Here is a 25,194-nt window from a genome sequence, read left to right as displayed (position 1 = left end):
GCACTGGGTGTTATACGCAAACAATGAATCATGGAACACTACATCAAAAACTAATGATGTAATGTATGGTAATTAACATAATAAAATAAAATTTAAAAAAACTAATGATACAGTGGCTAACTGAACAAAAAAAATGCTGAACAATTTTTCTTTTCTCCCTTAATATTAAACCCCTAAACCCCTGCTCTGCTTCTTCAAGCCCCACACTGTCCACAACACATTGCTATTGGCTTCAGCGCCCACCATCTACCAGATCTGCCTGTAGCCTCTCAGATTCCACTCTGCCATGACAATCAATTGATGTGTTCATGTTTTTGAAAATATTTTTTCTGGCTGTTGTTTGGATTAGATATTTTCTATTGTTCTCCCTTTAAGTTTGCTAACTCCTCCCTCTGTCTTCTCCATTCTTTCCTTGAGTCCACTGGCTATTTTATTTTTCATTTATAAAATTTCCTTTTGGTTCTTTTTATGTTTTCTATATTTTTATTGAAACTTTCTATTTTTCAATTTGTTTCCGGGGGGTCTTCCTTAATTCCTGAAGCATGGTTTTAGGAGCTGCTTTAAGTCTTTGCCTTTTAATTCCAACACTGTCCAGTTGGGGCTGGTCTCCAATGATTGATTGTCTTTTTTCTTTTGAGTTAAAATTTGTTGGTTCTTATGCCAGGTAATTTTCAATCACATCCTGAACATTTTCAGGGTCTTGTTTAAATTCTAAGAAGACCACTGGTCTTTTGTTGTTTCTTTGTTGTAGCAGACAGTCAGCCTGGTTAACGTCAGGTCACAAATTCCAATAGTCTTTTCTGGGCTGTGTTTCCAGTGTCAGCTCTGTTTTTGCAGACTTTGCAGTGCTATTCAGATTTGGCCCATGTATGTGCCACTCAGTGGCCAGTATAGGACCTGGGTGTTGGTTTATCTTATAGCAGGATTGTCAAAGCCTTTGGTATGTTCTTTGGATTCATGCATGCTCAGCTTGAAAGTAAGGGGTGTATGTAAACAACTTTATGGAATCATTGTCTTGATCTCCTTCCTCTCTGGGATCTACCTGTCCGACACATTATGACTCCCTGAGGCCCACTCGTGAACTCCTCAATTCTGCCACGCAATTCTCATGACTATGTCTACATTTGGGACCAAGCGGTGGAAGGATGGAGAGAAGACAAAGCCATGAGGAGTCTTCTCATTTTTGGTACCACAGCTCCTGTGGTTAAAGCAAATGAGTCTCTCTGCATCAGAGTGTTAGGCTTCTGTTTGTCTGCTTCTGCCATCACTGCCACCGGAGGATTTTCTGGGGGTGATGACTTGATGGTACTTTGAATTCTGGTCTCCTTCCCTAAGTTGCCTGCTACCACTTATTTTTCCAAGTTCTTAGCTAGCTGTTCCATTCATTCTGTCCATGGTTTACAGTTGCTTCCAGTGGGAAAGACAAGATAGAGTGTGATTACTCTACCTTCCCCAGAACTGGAACCTTACACTATTGTTTATTATAGGCAAATGGCCATCTCACTGGCCAGTTGTACAGTTCAGTCTGAATAGTCTCATCTATAACATTTGCTTCATTTCTCTTTCACATCATATGGGCAGACACAATTTCCCTCCTTCACCAAGTTCATTAGCCAATTCTATTTATATTGTACTTAATTCTTTACATGATCCTTGGACCTACCCACCAGGCCAATTCTCAAACACAGAATCTCTCCATTACCTCTCCTACCCCTGGAGTACTATAGATCTGTCTCACCTCAAATTCACATTACAGAAATTTTAACAGCCTGAATAGGGTGATGTACACAATCCTTATTGTATTAATATGATGTCCTTTGTCATTCTAAACCATGTAATCTTAAGCCGTTTTCATTATGCTCAGGAACATGATCAGAGACACTGTTACCGTTATGAGCTAATAGTGATTCAGAGGCTCTAATGAATACAATAAGACAAGAAAATAAAATACTGAGTGTAAATATCAAAAAACAATTTTTCTTTTGTGATGCATATGCATTTCTGGAAATCTAAAGAAACTATAGCAAGAAAAAGCCCATTAAAATTAAAAAGAGAATTTGTTAAGATGACTGGGTATAGGAAAATATTTTTTAAAAATAGATTTTTCTACCCCAGGAAATAGAAAAATATTCCATTCACAAAAGCAGCAAAAAATATAATATACTTAGGAAGAAATCCTACTCCCTGGACTCTTATTCCAAGGACTGGCAAACTGGCGCTGGCAGGTCAATCTGTTCTGTGGTCTGTTTTTCTATGGCTTTGGACCGAGAGCTAAGAATGGTTTTTAAATTTTTAAAGGACTGTGAAAAAGAAGAAGAAGAATATGCAACAAAGACCATATGAAGCCCACAAAGCCTAAAATATTTACTACCTGGTTCCTTACAGGAAAAGTTTCCATAGAAGTAGAAGCACCAGTATAGAAGGATATATGTGCATACTGCAGCATATTTTATGTGTCAGAAAAATGGAAATAAAGGAAATACCTGTCAGCTGGAAAATGATGGAATGTTACACTACAACCTTTCTGTAGAATATTATGCAGCCATTAAAAGGAATACAATACAGCCATATATGAAATTTATATATATGAAATTCAGGATGCAGTGAAAAGCAGCATACAGAAAAATTGTACATGATTATTTTTATCTTTTTTTTTTTTTTTTGGTAAGACGAGCAACCCAATCCCCCATATAAGTAAGTGAATGTTAATATAATTATATCAACATGGAGAAAGAATCTGAATGTTAGATTAAGGGGCATGAACATTTTTGTAGGCCTCAGAGGTTTATGAGTGGGAGTGAGGAGGAGAGAGATCGGCTGGAGCTGTGGTTTAGGGATATGAATCTATATGATGTAATCTTTACTACTTATTACTTGGAATTCTAATATAAAGGTGGCCAACTTCCTACTGGCAGACTACTGCCAAATCTGCTATTTCCCTCACCACCCAACCTTCCCCCAGTGGATTTCTTGTTTAGAATCAGCATCCTTGGATTATTCTTTCATATTTGAACAGCTTTGTGGCTTTGGCAGCAGTTTGACTCAACCCTGACTCTGAACTCCTTCCTCTGCTGCAATCCATCTTCTCCTGCTAAGTGACAACAGCAGAAAGGTATTGTCATTACTGTCCTGTTGAGGACTGCTTGCTTAGGGAGTCCCCATCACGCATGGATTAGTGGCTGTTAGGCCAAAGCCTCTCCAATTCAGCTCTGACCCCTGTGGGTATGGTATATAGCCTCCCTAGTGTTGGACCCCTTTTTGCATATGGCATTGCCTCTGTCATGGGAGCTAATAAAGGTTTTGTTCTAGTTATCTCCCGGTGGGTAAAGTAAAGCTAAACCCTTCATGACTCGTCTCCATGACATATTTTGTCCTTTTTACAAGACTGGGGTATTTACCTCTGTAGGAGTATATTGTTTCATAACTTTCAAACATAGACCTGCCCTTGCTTTAAGTTATTGGTGCAGGCGATTAATAAACTTTGTGTCTTTGATGTCCCTTGCTTATTAAGTTTACTTGGTACATTACCCATTTCTGTAGTCATTCCTTAACTATGTGCTTTTGTCTTCCAACAGAAGGGAGTACCCAAGGACCCTGCTATTTGCTAATGAGTTGCTAGGTACTGCTACAGTCCAATTATTTATTAGGAGGTTTTCTAGACTTCAGCATCATCTCAACATGTGCTAATAAGTTGTTTTGCAAAATACAATTAAATTTTAAAAATATTCAGGCATCATTAAAGATAACTTCAATGAAGATTAAATTAATAAATTTAGTCTTTGCCTCATTACAAAGCTTATGTCTTCAGCAATAAAATCACCAGACTAGTGGTCTGGTAAAAGGTTCAACATTCTGTACACAGGGCTCATGTACTCATGCAGTGGCCAGTGGCTACAAGACAAATGATCTGAAATGTTCATATCCAGTTTGGGCCCATATTTGTTTTAGTGAGTGCTGTGCAGTGTGACTATGTTACCCTGGATATCTTCTTTGGGGCAGTGCTATGGTGAGGCAGGGTGATAGAGAGATAGATGACAGCCTATCTATGGTGAGGTAGGGTGGATAACTCCCAGTTACAACTTCCAAAAAGAAGAACAGACAAACCAGTCTTATCCAAGGCAATTTTTTTTTTTTTTAATTAGGGAAAAGCAACTCTCCTAGAGTTCTTCCAAAAATCTTAAGAGAAAATTAAAACAAGTGGCAGACTGGAAGAAAAACATCTGCTACATACTCCATAGACAAAGGCCCAATATCCAGAGGACACAAAGAGCTCCTACAAATCAAAAAGAGCAATTCAACCAACCAATGAGCAAAAGATATGAGACACATGAAAAAGCATTCAATTCCACCAGCTGTCAGAGAAATGCAAATTAAGACAATAATGAAATGCAATTTTATGCTCTCCAACTGGCAAAACTTAAAATGACTAATATTATCATGTACAAGCAAGGGGGGTACTGTCATACACTGATGGGAATGTAAAGTAATGAAACCCTCTTGGGAAGGCAACCAGGGAGTACTCATTAAAATTAAAAATACACCTCCACCATTGTGTTCCCCAATTCTACTTCTAGGCATCTAACTCAAAGAAACACTCAACATTTGTACACAAAAATGCATGCAGTGTTTGTGACAGAAAAAAAAAATGGGGAAAAAAATGAAATGGCTATTACATGGGAGTAGTTAAATAGATCATGGTTTATTCATACTTACAAGTAGCCCCGTCAAAAATGGTGAGCAGTAGACCCACACTCACTGGTACATGAGAGAAGCAAGGTGCAGAGTAACATGTACATTGTGGTCTCATTTATGCAACAAAACGGTATTTTCACATGTGTCTGCTGGCTGGCTGTGTGTGTGTCTATGTACATATGTATGTAGTATCTATCATGAATCTATCTATCATGAATCTACCTATCATCTATCTATCATGAATCTATCCATCATCTATCATGAATCTATCATCTATCTATCATGAATCTATCATCTATCATCTATCATGAATCTATCATCTATCATGAATCTATCATCTATAATCTATCTATCTATCATGAATCTATCATCTATCATCTATCTATCATCTATCTATCATGAATCTATCATCTATCTATCATCTATCTATCATGAATCTATCATCTATCATCTATCATCTATCTATCATGAATCTATCATCTATCATCTATCATCTATCTATCTATCATGAATCTATCATCTATCTATCTATCATCTATGTAAAAATGCACAGAAGGGGATGGAAAACATGCATCAAATTGTTGAAAGTGGATACTCCTCTCTGGGGAAGGGGCATAGTTGGTACTGGGGAGGGGAAATTAAGAGGGCTGTCACATTTTGATTTGTATATTAATGTAGTTTTTAAACATTCTACAGTGAAACTGCATCCAAGAATCACGTGTACAATTAAAAAGAGACAGAAACTAAACCTCCAAGGAATTTATAACTTTCGAAACTTCAGATCAGAGGAGAGAGCCTAGGAAGGTAGGCTCGCCCTCCCTTGGCTGACTTAGCCCTTCTCCACCTCCTGCCAACCTCTCTGCCTCCTTCCCCTATTATATTGTTGAAAGTAAAGAGAAGATAAAGGCTTTCTTCGCTGGCTCCTTCTCCTTCTTTTTATCATCAGCTTGAACTCAGAGAGAACATGTGACCTTCCTGGGCACTTACACAACAGGAACTTAACACCTTCTTAGTTGAGTTGTGAATTCTCCTGCCATCCAAGGGATTGACATTGGAAGCCAACGGTAACTGGTTCTAGCTCTGGCTCTCTCCCTCACTAAGCAATGTATTATTGAGCAGGTTTATTAACCTCCTTTGGCCTCAGCTTCTTCATCTATAATAACAGGCTAATACTAGTATCTCTACCGAAGTTAGTTATTATTACTATGATGGTGGAAACTCCACCTCTTTGACTCTTGCTGGCCCAAATCCGTGGGCCACACAATGGCTGGCCTCGAGCTTCTCTGTTTGCTCCCAGTCTTTTCAGGCAACCCTAATCTGTGCAAATATTCATCCCAAACTTCAAGGAGTCCCAGTGGCAGTCCCGTTGGTCCTGCCTGTGGCTGCCCTCTCAGCTTTCCTCAGGCAGGTGCCCAGAGTCCTTTTGTTACTATTTTCTCCACACAAACTGCCGGGGCTGGGCTTTTGTTCAGGAGATGCCTGATTAGTGATGCAGCCTGAACGTGCTTGGGAGGATCTCAGTTTTGTTTTGTTTTTTAAAGATTTTATTTATTTATTTGAGAGAGAGAGAATGAGAGACAGAGCATGAGAGGGGGTAGGGTCAGAGGGAGAAGCAGACTCCCTGCTGAGCAGGGAGCCCAATGCGGGACTCGATCCCGGGACTCCAGGATCATGACCTGAGCCGAAGGCAGTCGCCTAACCAACTGAGCCACCCAGGCGCCTGGATCTCAGTTTTTTAAATGTTGTCCAACAGCTGACATCTACCTGCTGGAAGGAGAGCGCTGAGTCCCTGCAGATGGACAAATGTTTCTGCACGGTATCTGGTGCCCCCTCTGCAGGTCTGAGCTTTAACTAGCACATCTTGGGGTGGAGCTGCATATGTGTATTTTTAGTCTCGCTTTGATAAGTTGTGGTGCAGACTGTGTGTTAGGGGTTGGGGCTGGGTCTGCAGGGTCGGGTTACTACATGAAGCCAACGGCAAACCCAGGCTGTCTCCACCCTGAAAAGAATGACCACTGTGGGGGAAGGATATTCCCCCCCCCTTGTGTGTCCTCTGCTTTTGAAAGCTCTTGCCGGTTTCAGCAGGGAACTCATCAGTGTTTTCAGGGTGGTTGGCCAGAGACAGAGCAAACCCTCTGTTAGTTTCAGCTCTTCCCCTGCACAGTGTCATTGACAAAGCCCCTACCCACTTCTGGGCCAGCTACAATTACTCCTTCTGTTTAATCAGTGTAAGATAAGGCAATTCACTTTTTCTCCTTAGAGGTGAAACAACATGGTATCATTTATCTTCCCCTGGCAAATAAGTAAGGTGAACCAGCTCGTGCTGCCAGGCTTAAAGATAGCTTCCTTCAAAGAGCCCGGATGTCCATCGACAGATGAATGGATCAAGAAGATGTAGTAGATATATACAATGGAACACTACTCAGCCATTAAAAAGAATGAAATCTTGCTATTTGCAATGATGTAGATGGAGCTAGAGGGTATTAGGTTAAGCAAAATAAATCAGTCAGAGAAAGACAATTATCATATGATATCAGTCATATGTGGAATTTAAGAAACAAAACAGATGAATGTAGGGGAAGGGAAGGAAAAATAAAATACGATGAAAACAGAAAGGGAGGCAAACCATAAGAGATGCTGAACTCCAGAAACAAACTGAGGGTTGCTGGAGGGGAGGGGGGGTGGGGAATGGGATAACTGGGCGGTGGGCATTAAGGAGGGTTCTTGAAGTAATGAGCACTGGATGTTATATGCAACTGATGAATCACTAAATTCTACCCCTGAAACTAAAAATATACTATATGTTAACTAAATTGAATTTAAATAAAAAAATTAAAAAAAAAGACAGCCTCCTTCCCTTCACAGAGAGGGCCCTCAGCCTGCAGGGACCACCCACTTAACAGATATGCACCTGTCACTACCCCTCCGTGAGCTTCCTGGTTTACATAAAAGTTGGCACTCCTCTGCAGGGTTATTCTGATATCCAGATAATAGTATTGGCTGGCAAAATTATTTTTGTAATACTTGTAAGAAAATTATCATGTCAAGGATGTACATCACTGCTATGATGACATTAGATGCATCAGCTGCCTTCTGAAAATCTGAAATGACTCTCCTATGAGGGGAAGAAATTTTATTTGAAGGCATTTCATTAAACCAAATAGGTCTTGGGAAAATTGGTTCTTTGCAAAAGATTCCACTTCGAGCCTCAGCTGATGCCATATTCCACAATAAAGCCTAAATGAGTTGAGTGTGAAAAATAAATAAAAAAACTGTAAGAAAATTCAGAAAGCTTTAAACAAATACTCGGCAATGAACAACCCATCGTTATTATTGTTCCAATGACCCTTTCTAAGTACAAAAGCAACGAGGGAAATCATAAAAGAAAATATCAATGGATTTGACTATATAAAAATAACAAAATAAAACCCTATATATTATAATGCACTTTACAAAGATTAGTCACTAGTACTGATGGTAAACCACATGCAAAATGGTGCTCTGCTTCCTTTAGAACCTGCAAATGAAGGAACTGATATAACCTTATAGGAGCTGAACTAGCGAAAATCTTTACACAGCTCTCTGTAAGACAAAGCCCAGAGGATACAGGATATCAATCACTGTGCCCGCTCTACCCATCCTCTTTTTAAAAGGGAAACCTCCCTTGCTGCCTAGGTGGCCTCTTTCTGAGACCTCTTTTCCTCCCTGGCTGCCTGGACCAGGGGTGGGTTTCTGACCTCAAGACAGCATATTCTTAAGCTCGCCAGCAGCTGCTGTCCTGGAGGTCTAGAAAGGATAGAGTGGGCCACTCAGTTTCTCTTTCTCATGATTTTGAGCTAAGAAATAAGCAAAGAATGAGCACATTCACCTGGGGAAGCATGTTAAAGGATGCTTTCAGGTCGAGCTGGGGCCAGAGCAAGCCAAAGGCTAGCAAGCAAGGCCTATCAGTCAGCAGGACCAGCAGGCTGCAAGAGCAGGCATGCGCAGAGGTGGCAAGAAGCCCGGAGGAAGGCCTGGGGAAGGTACACTGGGCTCTGACGCCCCCCTGGGAACTGGCTCTGGCTCCCATTTCAGCTTGGATGGGTCTCAGATCTTATTACTGCATATTGAGGAGATTCTTGCCTCCTAAACCTGAGCTAGCTTGACTGGATTTCTATTTCTGAAAATCGAAAGAACCAAACTAAAAGCAATTGTTCCTGTGACCCAGAGCATAATTCAAAGTGATGTGGGCTTCATCCTTGAGAGACAGGAATGGGAAATAATTACAGTAAGTAGAACCGTAATGAATGGTATTTTATCTTTTCTGGAGAAAAGGTTCTTATGCACAGAAGGAGGCCGTTCAGCCCGGAGACCGACCGTAATTGCTGTAAGGATATTTGCTCCTGTGGGCAATGGATGCCCTGGGAAGCTTTATCACGACTGTGAGAGCCTGTCTCTCAAAGCTCTTTTCTTTGTTTTGATTTTCTTTGGGCCTAGCGCTGCCTATTTGCCAGCCTTCCAATAACTAATCTACTCTGTTTCTTAAGAGAAAATGCCCCAGATGGAGGCAGTTTAAGAGCTCCTGTCTATAAAGGAACATCCTCCATGGTCAATTTAACACTCGCTTCTCCAGTTTACAGTGAGTTTGATTGGCATGGCTTTCCTGAATCCATCCAGACAAGGCCAGATCCTGGGCCCTGGTTCCTTCATTAAGGTAGGACCACCCTGTCAGGACTCCAGGAGAACAGTCATCCATCTTTTTTGGCTGTCATTCGAACCAAAGCAGGGCTTCCTTCCTTATACATGACAATTATTAGTGTTACCTCTTGTCAGTTAATATACTTTACAGCCCTCTGGCTAGCTCAGATCATTTTTGTTTGTTTGATCTCCAAACTATGACAGCAGACACTCAGTCCATTCTGTGAAGACATCAGTCAGGTTGGTTATGGGCTGTCACTCAGATAACTGCCTATCTGGGAGTTTCAGCGTTCCAGATTGTTGCCGGAGGGACCTTGAGGAATCAGCTTCACCCTTTTTGTTTCTAGCTGCCCTGAGCCATCTCAGAAAGAGGCCCATCTATTCTGCTTTTAAGTAAGATTCCTAGAGTCTCTATCCATTTAAATTACCTTTTGGACACGATGTCTTTTCCCACAACGAACTGTATTTTCAATACAAGTGAAAATTATCTTTTTCCTTTTTCAGACTCTTTAAAGATGAATTACAATTTGTTGGTCCCTCTGTATGACATCACGTCATCTACAGTCCGCTCGCTTCCGACTAAGTTCCTGAGGCAGAAATCTGCGTCATGCAGCAGGCTCATCTGCTCACAGACGATTTTTTTCTCTAGTAAGTTAACGTTTTGCACCACCAGGAGAAAGTCACCAAAGAAAAAGCCAGCTTGCAGAGCTGAGCCCCGTGGGCTGTAGAGAAGCACAGGACTATACACAGCACCCTTTCCCCTGCATTTCTTCTCTTGGTCCAGCGTGGTCAGGGCGCTTTCCACGAAGAAATGGCTTCTTTCTCGCTGTGCGGCTCTTCCCATCTTGTGCGTATTGGTCACGTTTCTGTAACTCAGCACCTCAACCCTTCCCAGCGCCCCCTCTTCTAACACGAAGACTCAAACTGGAAAACAAACCTGATGTTTTAGATAGTGTTTCCCTATGTATTACAAATTTAACGCTTCTTTCTGTTTATATCATTATTTTTGTTAGGATTGTAATTGGTTTTGTTAGAGCTCCAGTTATAAAGTTGCATGGGTTTTGAGAGATCGCCCCAATCTCAATTTTCTTACCAGGCCAATTATTTTTTAGCATGTAATTCTGCATTTCTTCCATTATAACAGAAGCACTGATACTTAAAACTAGCTTTTTGAATTCCCCGTGCACAGCTTTCTTTTTTATAGGATACATCACTTTAACTGTTATCTTTTCTCATAGGACCTACAATTTGTTCCTTTACAGATATCTGTTTCAAACCACAGACACATTTCTGAAAGGTCTGTAGTGAACTTGGTTGTTGTGTGCCCAGCGCTTCTTCCTTTGGAGAAAGTTAACTCTTCAGTTCCTTACAAATCTTGTTCAGTTTATGTGGTGCAGGTGGGTTAAGCCCCTGCCTGAGGAATGGGCGGAGCCATCCAGGTCCAGCCAATCAAAGTGTTTCATTCCCCTTGGATGGAGGGATTGCTTTAGAGATGGGCACATGACTCAAGCCAGGCTAAGCATCCTCCCTCCAGGGACTTTTTGCCAACATTGTTGGGAAAGATCGCATTTACTGGGATTATGAATTCCACAGACCATGTAAACTGAGAGCTTTCAGAGCTACCTTGTCACTAAATGGGGTGAGGCCGTCAGGAACTTAGTCAAGTAGCACTGAGAGATGGAAGGTGGAGGGGGAGGAGGGAAAGAAGGGTACATGTGAAGCCAGCTGTACTCCTGGGGCTTGCAGGTTACACGAGACAGTAAATTTCCTTTTATCCTTATAGCCAAACATCCTGGCCAATACAAGTTGAGCACAAATTAATTGAATTTTTTGATAAGTGTAGTTTAAAGAAAAACCACACAAATACTCTAAAGCACAGACAGAGCTTGTTATTGAAAATAAACACGTGGTGAATTGTTTCATAAAGCCAAAGATCTACTCATCCCCTCAGCTGCTCTTCTTTGAACCATCTCTCTTCCCGTAGAGCAAATGCAATGTGCACATGGAAATGCTGGGCAGAGTGAAAGTTTTGGCTTCTGCTTTTCTTAGTTTTGAGAATAGAGTATTTTTCCACTTGGTGGTAACACATTTTTATTTTGTGGTCACTGATGATTTCTACGCCTGCCCTTAATCAGGTTTTCTCTGGTGCTTATTGGTGACTGTTTTGCATGAAGCAAAAGTACTTCATGACACCCATTCCTATAAACCTCATCTAAGTTAATGCTTTGAATTCGCTCATGTTTCCTGAAGCATCACTAAACCCACTCAGCTGGAATTGTATGGAGCCTGAAAATACAACCCCGCTATTCTATTTTCCAAACCACTGAAGAGGATGGTTGAAACCCATATGGGACACTGACTCCTACCAGGGCTGTTGCAAGGCCATAGCATATCTTTCTGCAAACCAGAAAAAGTCATCCCTTCCTAAGGGCAGACACAAGCCAGGACTGGTGTACATGGAAATGAGAGCAAGGGCAGGCTGTGTTTCAGGCGCCACCCGCCCCTGCAACAAAGCCCCAAAAGGCACAAGACAACCTATCGTTAATCATGTTACAAAGACCCTTTTCATCTTCTTGAGCTGTGTGTGCATGAGCTAGGGTGTAGTTTGAGTCTTTTGTTGGGTACACTGGATAAAGGCCAAAGATTCAGGAGACCTGAGTAACAGCTGAGTGAAATTTTAAACTCAGAAGAAAATGTCAAAGTCAGATAAATCTGAATTTATGGAGATCATAAACTGTATTTAAAAGTTCTGCAGTTGGACAGAAATGGAATTTGATTCCGACTTAGTCACACAGCAGGCAACTTCACTGAAACTCCATTTTTTTAAATCTGCAAAATAAAGATAATTCCTATTTCACAGAACCTAGATTATGTCAATGGTAAGACTCATTTTCATTCCAGAGGTTTGTAAAAGGTGAAAAAATGGCCAAATGTATCTTGATTTCAGAAGTGTTAAGACTAAAAATTGTGATCTAGAATATACAACATAAGGTAATACTCTTGCCCCCCTATAGGTCATGGCTCTTCTTTGCTAGGATTAAATGAGATAGTGTATGTCAAGGTTTGGCACAGTGCAGTCAGTGCTTAATACATGGTAGAAACTGTTGTTGGGGTGGTTGTTAATTGGGACTAGTGACAAAGAGTAACAAAAGATATACTTAATTCAGGTCTTCATGATCCAGCGAAATGACCCGGATGTCATCCTTCCCCTACTCCTGGATAAGCTACTAGAAGCCATCATGCACCAACAGGTCCAGAAGCAAACCTCAAGGGAAGATCCAAGTACAGAAAAGCACACAACTGAAAATCGTCCTATTTACCCTGCTGATGGAGACCTGGATCTGAGAAATGATTTTACCAGTGCCCAAATATGTAAGAGAAACATTTTATTAAAGAGTGTTGTTCAAATGGGGGGAGGGGTGGCTGGGGTCCTTTGAATGTGGAGTAGGAGAAAGAAACTTCCAGAGTGTTTTGTTAGCTTTCTAGCGTTTGGTGTTTCCCTTCACCTCCTGCTAACAGCTACTGCTATTACATTTCCTGTGACTTGTGAATTGATCACTGATTGGCCCACTGGTGAAAACCCTTCTGTGTGGCATCCTGTGATGTTCGTTTTCATTTAGGCCTGGAGGGGTCGGTGGAGGATGAAGAGGTGCCAGTCAAGCTCTTTCCCCTGCCTCCAAAGCAGCTGGCTCCTGCATTGGTCTAGGGGTGGGCCTTATGCCAAAGGACAGCCCTTCATTGTTCCTTGTTGCCAAAGACAATGCTGCCAGGGGTAGAACACTGATGTAGAAGAAATGCCAGAATTCTAGCAAGTGAAAAGTGGTCTGGTTGATGCAGTCTATTTCTTTTCCCCCCAGTGTGGTCTCAATGGCATTTTTAGAGATATGATGAATGGAAGCAGGGCATATGTGAATGTGTCAAATACACAGCCCACGTGATGAAAAGCAGTCTAATGCTCTTATGTATGGGACATGTAAATACAACGAAATGCCTCTCCTACAGAAACGAAGACTCTACTTTTTTTGGGGAGATTCTGAATTGGCTATTTCTTCCATTTCTGATTTCAACTGATTTGACATCAGAATTGATGTAAATGGTGTACAGAGAAGGACAGAAAAGGACTTGGTGGCAAGAGTTTATCTCCCTAATTTCGGTTGGCTTATTACAAGAAACGAAAATAACATGGACGTTTTGGTTGACTTATTGTGCCATGTAAAATGAGATATTATATGGTTATAACTGAATTGCTAGCCTTTAGGAACTTTTGAGGATGAAACTCAAGTGATAGTTCTAGATCACAATGTCAGAGAAAAACAAATTACCCAGGAAGGAATCTGAACTTGAAACACATGGGCTGGTTGATCTGTAGTTCACAAATATAGTTTTCATTTCCTCTCTGCAGGCCAATTCCATGTGCACTCCACAGCATCCCATTCCCGCCTCAGGGTCCAGAGGCAGGATGTGGCACAGTTTGGGAGTGGAGCTGAGTCACCATCCCACACATGTGATGGTACATCTGTGCCAAGCTCCCACCTCCTGACTCTGAGATTCACTAAGTCTAAGATTTCAGTCACTGGGGACTGAAAATTCCACTTGATTTAATTTCTCCCTAGGAAAAATTGCACTTAGAAAGGTCACAAATCTCCTGAAGCCAGTTTCCTTCAAGATTGCCTTGGAGATTTTAAATTTAAATGTGTGTACAAGTTCCACCTTGTCTCTGACATGCAGTGATGGTGGGCGACTTCCTGGGGTCAAGCACCATGAAAGCTTGTTCAGTAATGAAGCTGAGTCTCAGTGACCCACCTTACCTGGCCCCCTTTGGATCAAAAGCACATTAGGAAGACCGGTGGCCAGGGGATGGATCTTAGTCTGCTCTTTGCATAAAGTAAAGGAAGAGTGACATTGGCACTATTAGCACCACTGAACTAGCTACTTTCTTGGTAGCTAGCTTGAATCTCAACACTGCTATGAGCTCTGCTTGTTATGATCCAGAAAAAACAAAGGTCCACTTGCCCAGGGTTTCTGCTAGCATTTCTGGACCCTTTGTGTGTCCAGATCATCCTCTCTGAGAGATAAATTAGAGCCCTCACACCCTCTGACTCTGGCTCTTGGGCAGGGCACAACCTGCAGAGCTGTAGGGCAGCCTCTAACTTGCCTTCTCTTGAGAATGTGGCAAACCGGATCCATGAACATATGATATTGCACCAAAACTATGAAAAATTCAGAATTATTTGTGATAACCACCGGTACTCCAGGTGAAAAACTATATTGGTATAGGCCATTGGTGTCTTTCATCATGAGTCTATTTCATTAGTGTTGTAATGAACACTTTGGTTTTATTTTGGTTGAGAGAGTTAGATATTTTTCAAGAGCAAAACTTTGTTACTTTTTGGGGAGAAGCAGTTTATAAAAGGTCCTTCCCTCTTATCCCTCCAGGGATAAAAACAGACCACTGGGTCCTTTGAGTCTCACAAGGCTGACAAGTCTTGGCCCTGGATGCACTGAGGCCTGCTTCCCCTACCCTCCCTCCCTTCCTTCCAAGCCACCCAGCCAGGTGGGCCAGCACGGTCCCGCTGCTGGGCCTGGGCTGCTCCTCAGCTCTGAAGTCCTGGCACTGACGATGGGGCACTGACCTAGAACCAATTTCCTTAATAGTTTGGGTCACTGACCCCTCTGAGAATCAGACAAACTATGGATATTATCTCCAGAAAAATGTACACACCCTTAACACCCAGGTTTCTGCTTTTTTTTTTTTTTCATGTAGTTTTAGGGGTTTGGGAATCCAGGTCAAGAAAGGAGTTTGTAATCTTTGTTTTTTGCCAGGGAACCTTCTGGCAGCCTGATGAAACCATGGACCCTTTCATAGAATGATGATTTTTTTGGGTGCATAGAATGAAAAATACATTGGATTTTAAGAGAAATCAGTTATACTGAAATAGTTATCCAAAATTTAAAACTTTTTGTGATACAGAAATATCTATATGCTTTTATATAAATGCATTAAATAATAAGATCTAATGGCAAGTCTGATAACCACCATAATTTTGAAGTCCTAATGAATATAAAAGATATTTTATGATATCTGCCACACTGGGCTGTGAAATGAAAATGTCTGTAATTTCCATGGATGACAGGTGTTGCTAGTCCTACTGGGGTCAGCTGCCTCCATTCATCACTGAAAATACACTAAATTGCAGTTAGAGGTTGGTGAAAATAAGGGCTCATTTCCCCCCGCCCCATCTGAGTTCCCAGATCTTAGGTTAAGAACCCCTGAGATTGTAGAGATTCTCTGCACGGTGCTGGGCATGGCTCAGGGCCCGGTTGCCTCAGGCGGCAGAGGAGAACGTGAGACTCCTTTTTAGAGACTGCCTGAAGCTGTTGTAATTTTCCATATTCTGTAGGAAAAGCCAAAGGGGACACTCACAGTGGCTTCTGTCTTGTCCTCACTTATGAGGGGAGGAAGGTAGGGACAAGGGAGATAGATGCAGAAAGTCAGCTTCTCTGGCAAGAAGCAAAGGCACAAGGGGCCCCTCTGCAGAGCTGCCTCAGCCTGGGAGACACCCTGGGTGTCTTCTAGCTTGGGATGAAGGCAACATTTTCCTCTCGCTTTGACAAAAATAGGAGGCATATTTTTACCGAGTTTGCCTCCTGGCTTAACCTCATCTTTCCGGGCATGCTCACCTAAGTGGCAGAGCTCTGCTGGGCACCTGCATCCTGGGAAGGCACAGAGGCTCATTTTCCTTCTCCTCCTCCCACTGGCTTATTGAGTGGTGCTGAAAAATGCAAAATGCACACCTGTGCCCCAGATGCTAAGTATAAGCTTTGGGGGGGTGTGTGTAGAAGTGTTCCACAGCACTTGAAAATACGAAATGTCACTGTAGTCTTGCCTTTGTGACTAGTTGAGCTATTGTTGAGGAACACCAGGGGCAAAGCAAAACTTTCTCATTGGGATGCTAGAGCTCAGGCCTGCATGAGGATGAAAAGTTCAAGTTCTAGACAAAAGAAAACACTTTGCCTGATGGATGGTAGGGGAGACGACAAACTTCCAAGGAAAGGCACTCTCAAAGCAGCTTCCTTGGCAGGAATGTCTTGAAACTCAGCTTCATGGTTATTCGGAGTGACTTCATGACCTGATTTTTACCAGGAAAATGGTCTGTGAAAGAGGCTCACAGAATATCATCTGCTTACCAATTTTATTTCTTGTTTCATTTATACTTTCTCCCAGGGCCTTCGCTTCAGAAAATCTGCAGAGGGGAAAAAAAAGAATTTGTCGTTTTCAGTTAATCCCAAATTATGCTTTAAAAATAATAGATTCCTGGGGCACCTGGGTGGCTCAGTTGTTAAGCGTCTACCTTCGGCTCAGGTCATGATCCCAGGGTCCTGGGATCGAGCCCTGCATCGGGCTCCCTGCTCTGCGGGAAGCCTGCTTCTCCCTCTCCCACTCCCCCTGCTTGTGTTCCCTCTCTCACTGTGTCTCTCTCTGTCAAATAAATAAAATCTTAAAAAAAAATTATAGATTCCTGAGAACTCTCTAAAATAATTTAAAACTTTATGGAAAGATATAAAAGAAGATCTAAATAAATGACATATAGTGGGCTTAAAAATAGAGCTAAAATTTATATTAATTACTGGTATCGTGAATTTTTACTTCTCTATCCAGCACAGAATATTCATCCTCATATTCTGTAATTTATGATTTGCAATTTTGAGTGTTTTATGATGCAAGGGTACTGGAATAAAAGCATGGCTGTAAGACTTTTGTACCCTGCCCTTCTCTATTAATCACAGTACCAAGATCCTATAGATATAGTTGAGAATACATGCTTACTATAACTTAAATAACATTTTTTTCCTGATTATAGAGTAATAGGTCAGAGGCTGGCCAACTATGGCTGGTTGTGAGACACATCCAGGCCACCACCTACTTCTGTAAATAAAATCGTAATGGACCATAGCCACTGCGATTCATTTAGACATTGTCTATGGCTGCTTTCATGTCGTGTAGGCAAAGCTGAGTAGTTGTGACAAAGATTGTGCGGCCTGCAAAGCTGAAAGAATTTACTATCTGACCCTTGACAGAAGAAGGTTACTGACTCCCGTTGTATATGATGTTAAATCACATTTTGAAAGTATGAAAAGAGAAAAAAAATCCCTAATAACTCCTCCCCAGAAATCAGCACATTTTGTGCTTCATTCAGTCTTTTTTCTACTCCGTTTTTATAGAATTAAGATCGTACCATCCATATGATTTTGTGCTTTGGTTATTTTTCACTTAACAGTACTAATCCCTCTGCACGTCATTAGAAGCTTATCCATTGTCTTTGATGGCTGTCTACTAGTCTGCCAGATGGTTGTGTTGATGTTTACTTAATGACTCCTATATATTTCCAACAAATATGGATGAGATGCCCGCTGAGAGCCCAACTTTGTGCTGGCAAAGCAGTGTAGGATCTGGCCTATGTGAGAAACACGCAGTCTGATCCCCTATACATGGGGAGCCCTTAAGAAATGTCAGTCTTTCCCTTCTCCTCTCTGCCATGGAATTTAAAGGGCAACCAAAAAGCTATGAAACAAATCCATAATAAATGGCTACAGCAAATCATTGTGCTACCGTGGATAACTGTGGCTAAGCCACTGGAGTATGACTAGGGAGGGGCCTGTCCATGAGTGGAGAGTAGGCAGGAAAGCTTCATGTACAAGGTAGGATTGACCTGGCTTTTATGGATGCATAGGACATGTTAGAAAACTCTACCCACCATCATGCTTCATTAACTATCAACACCGGGCCAATTTGATTTTAATGATCGCCTCTCTCCGTGTTCCCTCCCCAGCCCCCCAAATCTTTCTGGATCCCAGTAAATCCCAGGTATCATGTTCTTTTGTCTCTAAGCTCTTTAGTGGTGTAGGATTTTGTTAGAGGAGGTGGGAAGAGGAGGGCATTCCAGGCAGGGGAACAACGTGGGCAGAGGCCAGAATGCTGTGACGGCCGGGCCTGTGCTTGATGGAGGAGAAGTGTGAATTATGTCACCGCTATTTTCCGAGTCTGGCTGCTTGGCCTGTGACTGTAGATGGGAAGTTTCCAAAGAAGGGGACTAAATTTCCTCTCACTGTTAGGTTTCTTGGAACTCCACCCCAGCTCCCTTATGAGGGTGTTCAGGCTTGTGACAGATTTATGGATGTGCTCTCTTCAGCTAGGGCCTGTCACCTTTGGGAGAGAAATGCAGTCCCATTTGATGCCATTCAGACTGAATTTGGTTCAGCAGACATTCAGGTAAGTCTCTGTGCTGGGCTCTGTGGGCTCACACTGGCCTTTGCCTGTGGGGCAGGTGGCATCTGAGGGGTGGTCCAGGCCACTCAGAAGATGAGGGCTATTTTCATTCTGTAAGTTCTGCCAAGCGAGGGGACTATAACTGTCTGATTGTTGCCTGTGTCCATCCCCAGCCCCTAGGACTCCACAGGGCTTGACAATCCTTCATTGCTCGGTGAACGACTCCTCTTAATGCCTGTTCTTGCAGAGTTCACTCACCCATTTGGATTCTTGAGAATAAAGAAGATATGAGAGAAAGGCTGCAGAGCTGCTGAATGGAGGAAACCAGAATAGAGAAAGAAAAGGGGAAGATAGCGAAGTAGAACAGGCAGTCTTCACAGCAGCTGTTCAGAGAAGCCCCAATGGGGGGCCTGGGCTGGGGCTGGAGCCCCCCCCCCCCAGCCTCGGCGGTGCCCCCACATGTCCTGGAGGGCATGGCAGAGGGAGCTGCTTCGTACTGTGATGAACCCACTCCAAAGAGCCGCCCTGCCAGGGCTGGCAGACCCAGTGGGGGAAGCCACCAGCTGTTCCAGTCTCTCCTCTGCAGCGCAGCGCCAAGCTAAAATGGACTTTCCCACTGAAGAGGTGTGGGCTGAGGGCTGTCCTGTCCGCATGAGACCATTTTCCCTTCACTCTGCAGTTGTCCCTGCTCCAGGCCACCCCACCCACATGTGTTCCTGATCTCCAGTTGTCAAGACAAACTCTGGACTAAGAAAGCTCAGTCCCGAGGAGAAAAGGGGGAGAGTGCAGGGGAGGCAGGAGAGATGAGAAAGAAGGTGACCCCCATTTCTGCCACGTTCATCCTCACCCACCTGCATCTCCGTACCTGTCCAGCCCACGTCTCCCTCAGCCCCTCTGCTTCCCCTTGCTCCGGCCCTAGACTAAGTTCTGATCATCAGGAAGGGGAGACTCGTGATGACTCCTTCCCGACCTGAAAGAGGCACATTCCCATTAATGATGTGCCTCAGGGAACCCCAAGGCGGTTGAACCTGTGCTGACTTTCGCCAGGGCTCATGGCTCCTCTGGACAACATCCTCAGCTGCGGCTCACAGGGGGAAAGGCCTGGCCTATGTCAGGGAGGCTGCACCTTGGGCAGGGCCAGGGAGAAGGCTCTGTGACTTAACCTGTGCACCCCCGAGGCTCTCCTCCTGGCACCAAGGCATTCCTCTCTGGGAAGTCGTTCGCTGCATGGCTCATTTCGGGAAGCGCAGCGTTGCTGGGGGTATTTCCATTGTGGGGGCTGGCAGGTGGCTCTGTGTGCTGCACAGAAAAATCTCTACCTCAGGGCAAGGCCTGGGCTTGGAAGGGAGAAGTAATGCGGTCCTTTGGCTGCTCTTTCATAAGCCTGGCTTCCTGTGACACCCAGCCTTCACTGACCCCACAGCAGCCACGGTGCCGCGCTGCACATTATCCGCAGAGTGCAAACCCTTCTCCTTCTTGGCTTCCGCGTCACCTCAGCCATCTCTCGCCCTGACTGCTCCTTCTCAGTCTCCTCTTCCTCAGCTGTTCCTTAGATGCTGCAAATTGCCAGGGTTTTGTCGTGACCCTCTCCCTGGGCACCCCATCACGCCAGTGTCTTCACTTGTCATCCCCATAGATAGCTCCCAGATCTCCCTCCCAGTCCCGCTTTATTTCCTGACAAATCCATCTGAGGAACTGATCAGCTCCCACCCTCCGAATACCCCTCCCCTTCCTTTTTCCTTTCCTCATCTCACTGCCCAGGACAGACACTCACCTATGTACTCCCGCCCCTCCCTCCATTAGCATCTTCACTCACCGCATCCATTCCCCGTCCTGGTCCTCCCTAATTCTCACAGCTTTCCACCTGGCTTCGTTCCTTCATTCCTCAGAGAAGGAGCAGTCCCATCACCCCATCACCTCAAAGTGACAATGGCTTGCAGAGCTCCCCCGAATTCTTGCTACCTGCCTTCAGGCCATTTCTCATGAAGCCAGCAAACCTTCTCAAATGCAAACCTGATCTTATTATTCTCCGGCTTAAAACTCTTCAAGGGCTCCCCAGGGACCACAGAACAAAATCCAAATTCCTTAACAGGGCTAACTAAACTCTTCATGCTGTGGCTGGTGTGGACTTCTCCAGAATCTTTTCTCACACCCCCCATTGGCCTCAGTACCATCAAGTGTCACACTGGCTCACCTTGGGGCTGTTCCCTTTGCTTGGAAAGTTTTTCTTCATCTGGCTAATTTCTACCTAACCCTGCAGTTGCAGCAGAGAGGTCTCTTCCTCTGTAGGGCTGGGCAGGTCTGCAACCCCACGTGCTCCATAGAACTCTGAACATCTGTCATCATGGTACACCATGTGGGAACTGCCTGCTGATTTGTTTTGTCCCCTTTCTCAACATCGTAAGTGTCCTGACGAGAGTGACCACATCTATTTAATTCACACAACTATCCCTGGAGCTTAGACCGGGGCACGCACTTGGTGAGCATTCTATACCTACCTGTAGTGTATAAGCAGCAGAGCGTGAGGGAGCACGTGGTGGGCAGCACTCCCTGGGGTGCAGAGACTTGGACTTGAATGCCCCACTGAATCTTAGAGTCCTCATTTGTAAGATTAGGATGAGATACCTCTCAGGGTTGGGTTGATGTGGGAAGTACGTGCACACAAACGTCCTTTGTACCTAAACCATGACCACTGCCTGGCAGTGTAGGGACCCACTTGGGTGATGGACTGTGATGTGGGATTGCATGTTGGAAACAGCAACTACAGACAGGAATGATGGCTATCATCCTCTCAGCAAACCAAGGGGTCAGAGGAGGGATCCTTGCAAGTCTGTGGTCAAGGACACCTAAGACAGTTGCTGAGTTTCTCAAGCAATGAAAGGGATGGGAGTTGAGGTAGAATCTCAGGGGCAATGAAAGGGATGGGAGTTGAGGTAGAATCTCATGTAAATTCCAGACCTGCAGCTCCTGGGAGAATCCCATCCAGCCCTTGGTGTGGGTCAGGCAGAGATATGTCACCACTGGGGGAGCAGCTGAGGAAGCATGACACCTGGCTCTGCCCCAGGGAAGTTAGAACCACAGGCAATTTGCTGGGGACCAGGGGCAGCAGCTGCTTTAACCTATGGGCTAAGGGGAGGAGCTGATGTTCATAAGCCACTCAATCTCCAAGAGCCTCTGGGTCTATTCCCTGTCACATCAGCTGGGATGGTTTCTTCAGGCCAGTGGGGCAAATATGTCCTTGGAGGGCAAGGGGTTCCTCTTGTCTACAGCAATTAACTTAATATGTTGATTATTTACAGAGTGAACATGCAATACTCTTCCTATCAGAGAGGAAGAGTAGGCCTGCATCTATGCCATTTCCTTCCTTTGGAGACCTATCCCTGACATGGCACCTTAGCTCTCTCTGTTATATTGCCAGGAAGATCCACCTTTCATTTCCCTTAGCCTTTTCTTTAATACCAATACTTCTTTTCTATTCCATCTTGTTTCCCATCAAGATGGCTGCCCCCTCCCGTGTCCTGTTCTGTTCCTTGCCTGTCTCGAGAAGCCTGCTTCTAGGAAGTAGGTCTTGAGCAGTTTGCTTGGCTGCTAAGACTTCTCGAAGTCAATTTCAAAGTGTCATTCTCAAGCCAAAGAAATATTTTTGAGTACTATTTTTGTGGCCAGCACTGTGTTAAAAACTGTGGGGAGGCTGGGAAGATACTAATCTAATCTCAGCTCTCAAGAGTTCATAATTCTAGTTCAGGGAACAAGGTGTAAATACAGAAAACAAATGGAAAAATAATAAAGGTTAAAATCGGAGTCTAATAGGAACCAGGGAACTTCTATTTGTCAGGGATGTTATTTCCAGATGGTGCCACGAGATTGTTCTCCAGCCTTGGTCCAGTTTTCCTGTTGGTTTTAGATTGCCATTCTATTCCGTGTCTGAAGGATCCAACCGAGTGAAGAGGCGCTTTTCTTTCTTTCTTTCTTTCTTTCTTTCTTTCTTTCTTTCTTTCTTTCTTTCTTTCTTTCTTTCTTTCTTTCTTTTTTTTTTTTAAAGATTTTATTTATTTATTTGAGAGAGAGAATGAGAGAGAGAGAAAGGTCAGAGGGAGAAGCAGACTCCCCGCTGAGCAGGGAGCCCGATGTGGGACTCGATCCCGGGACTCCAGGATCATGACCTGAGCTGAAGGCAGTCGCTTAACCAACTGAGCCACCCAGGTGCCCGAGGGGGTGCTTTTCTTGCTTGAGTTCTCATTATCATTGCCTTTGTTTCCAACTGCAGTTAATCTATTTATTTCTTCTTTTGTTATTTAATGGAACTCTGTGACAGAGGGACTCCCTTTGCATCAAAGACCTGCCACAGAAGAAAGTTAGCTGTGTGGTACCTGAGCACTGGTCTTTGCCAAACATGGGGTCTCCAACCTCTCTTCATATTATTATATACTACAAGGCTGAGTCATCCCTGATTTGAATGTAGATTTTGAATTGTAGTTGTCTTCCACTATAAAAATCCAGCTTAAGAATTGGCTTACGTGCTCTAGTTCAGCAAAGGGTAAACACCCTATTAATGTGCCAACATCTTGTTTTTCTTGTCACAGACAGGTAGCAAATCTCCTCCAGACTGGGGGCTAGGGTCCAGGTAAGATGGGGAAGAAAATCTTTTTTTCGGATGTGCACATGTGAGCCACTGATGGACCCCTCTGTCCCACGGCTCCAGGTCAACTCTTGTACTCTGGGGGAACTGAGTGGTCAGGAGGGATCTGGGGCCATCGACGGTTCCTTCATTTGGGCTTAGAACCTCCTTGCCATGGGCTAGAGAGGCTGAGCTGCCCCCAGGCTCCTGTGAGTCCCAAGCCCCTCTTTTGTGAACTTTGCCAACATGATGTCCCAAAATTGGAAACGCAGATGGTAGAGTGATATGATGTGAAAAGTTGGGAATGAATGGTGGGCCAGGACACTGGGACCTCATTGCTGGGGGCTTCCAGAGGGTGAGACTTTCTCAGAGGAAGTAGTCTCCTGGGAGCTGAGTGAGGAACAGGCGTTTAGCGCCATCCTGACTAAAATCCTGAGGTTCATGTCTGCATTCCTAGGACGAGCCAGCCCTTCTGCAGATGGGCCACATGGTGCTTCCGGTCACCAGGGGGACAGGCAGCAAATGCTTGGAGGGGATCGGGGTTACTGCAGACTGCTTCTTGAGATAAGGGCAGCATGGAAGTCACCCCCACTGGCACCTGTGGGACCCTATTTTGATGTCTGCTGTAGGAGCAGTGCTTTAGTTATTTGTTTTCACAGAAAAACATTTTCTCTTAGTCTTCTGCCTCAAGGAGTTATGAGCATGTAATACCTAGTAATTGAATACTCTCCATGAATGCAAACAAAAGCTCCAATCCCGAGAAAGGGGTAGATCCTGGGTTACACTCCCCAGTACCAAATATTCCTTTAATGATTGTTATTACAGTAACATTAAACAGATGCAGACATTTTTTAAAAAATGTGGGCTGGTCTCTTGGCTTTTCATTTGATTTAAAAAGATTGATTTACTGCTGGGAAAAGCCCTTTTCAGAGGAAAGCTTTGTGCAAGTTTCATTAATTCCCTTGTTCTATGGCCACAAGCAAGATGGGACCACCAGTATTACCAGCCCATCCTATGTGATTGGATGTGTTTCAGCCCAAAAGCACATTTGTCACAGGGCTGTCAGAACCTTACTGTACTAGAGTTAAGTGAGCTTTGTATTAAGAGGCTTTGAAAGACCACATCTTCAGCCCTGCCATCCCAACCCACCCTCCCACTGGAAACAGACCTAAACTCGAGTATAAACCAGAACCAGGAACCATACCAATTCCAGAGTAATTCTTGGGGCACCTGGGTGGCTCAGTTGGTTAAGCGTCTGCCTTTGGCTCAGGTCATGATCCTGGGATCCGGAAATCGAGCCCCAAGTCAGGGTCCCTGCTCAGCAGGGAGTCTGCTTCTCCCTCTCCCTCTGTCCCCCTCCCCCACTCATGTTCTCTCTCTCTCTCTCTCTCAAATTAAATAAATAAACTCTTAAAAAAATAGAATTCTTCCTAAGCTAGTGGTTCTTAAACTCATGTGCACAAAAGAATCCCTTGGTAATTGGTTTAGCCTGTAGAGTTTGGGGATCCTACCTCAGAGGTTCTGGATCTCAGGGACTCTGGACACTGTTTAGCCAGTGGTTTTCAAACCTGGTTTCATGTTGGAATCTTTAAACAAATGGATGCTTAGCTCCTACCTAATTAAATTAGAGTATCTGAGGGGTCAGGCCCAGTGTCCGAAGGTTTTACAAGCTCCATGGGTCATTTTAATATGAAGCCGGAGTCGTCAGGCCCTGGTGGAAGCTCTGAAGCCTTGGGTGAGAAGGCTGAGGGCCCTTAGAAGTTCGTATTGGATGAGGCAGCAAGTGTGACATGCTTATCTTCAGACAGACAGATGTTCTGCTCTAACACATCCAGCTGACTATCCCAGAAACTCATGGCTTACTGTGAATATGCATTAGAAGGTTTGAGAAACCCCAGGATTCACTTGCTAAAATTTGTGTGGATGCACATATGTCCAT

The 25,194-nt window shown here is 43.8% G+C and overlaps 1 protein-coding gene and 1 long non-coding RNA gene across 2 annotated transcripts in view; one reads left to right on the top strand and one right to left on the bottom strand.

Annotated features, from left to right (window-relative positions):
• LOC112816089 (kinesin-like protein KIF6) overlaps positions 1-25,194 on the bottom strand; it is a 93,347-nt gene that overhangs the window by 65,693 nt on the left and 2,460 nt on the right. The window contains exon 2 of the mRNA XM_025862452.2: positions 16,558-16,613. Within this exon, the coding sequence (XP_025718237.1) occupies positions 16,558-16,613 (56 nt within the window). The remainder of the gene's footprint in view (positions 1-16,557; positions 16,614-25,194) is intronic.
• Positions 8,786-18,608, top strand: LOC141371166 (uncharacterized). The gene is made up of 3 exons (XR_012375904.1): positions 8,786-8,959; positions 12,537-12,741; positions 18,561-18,608. It is a non-coding gene; the product is annotated as an uncharacterized lncRNA (long non-coding RNA).

Source organism: Callorhinus ursinus, unplaced genomic scaffold (genome assembly GCF_003265705.2).
Source record: "Callorhinus ursinus isolate GAN/ISIS: 27379988/994484 unplaced genomic scaffold, GSC_fseal_2.0 scaffold59, whole genome shotgun sequence".
Classification (NCBI taxonomy): Eukaryota; Metazoa; Chordata; class Mammalia; order Carnivora; family Otariidae; genus Callorhinus; species Callorhinus ursinus.
Note: the sequence above shows the minus strand (reverse complement) of the source record. Positions and strands in the feature narration are given on the sequence as shown.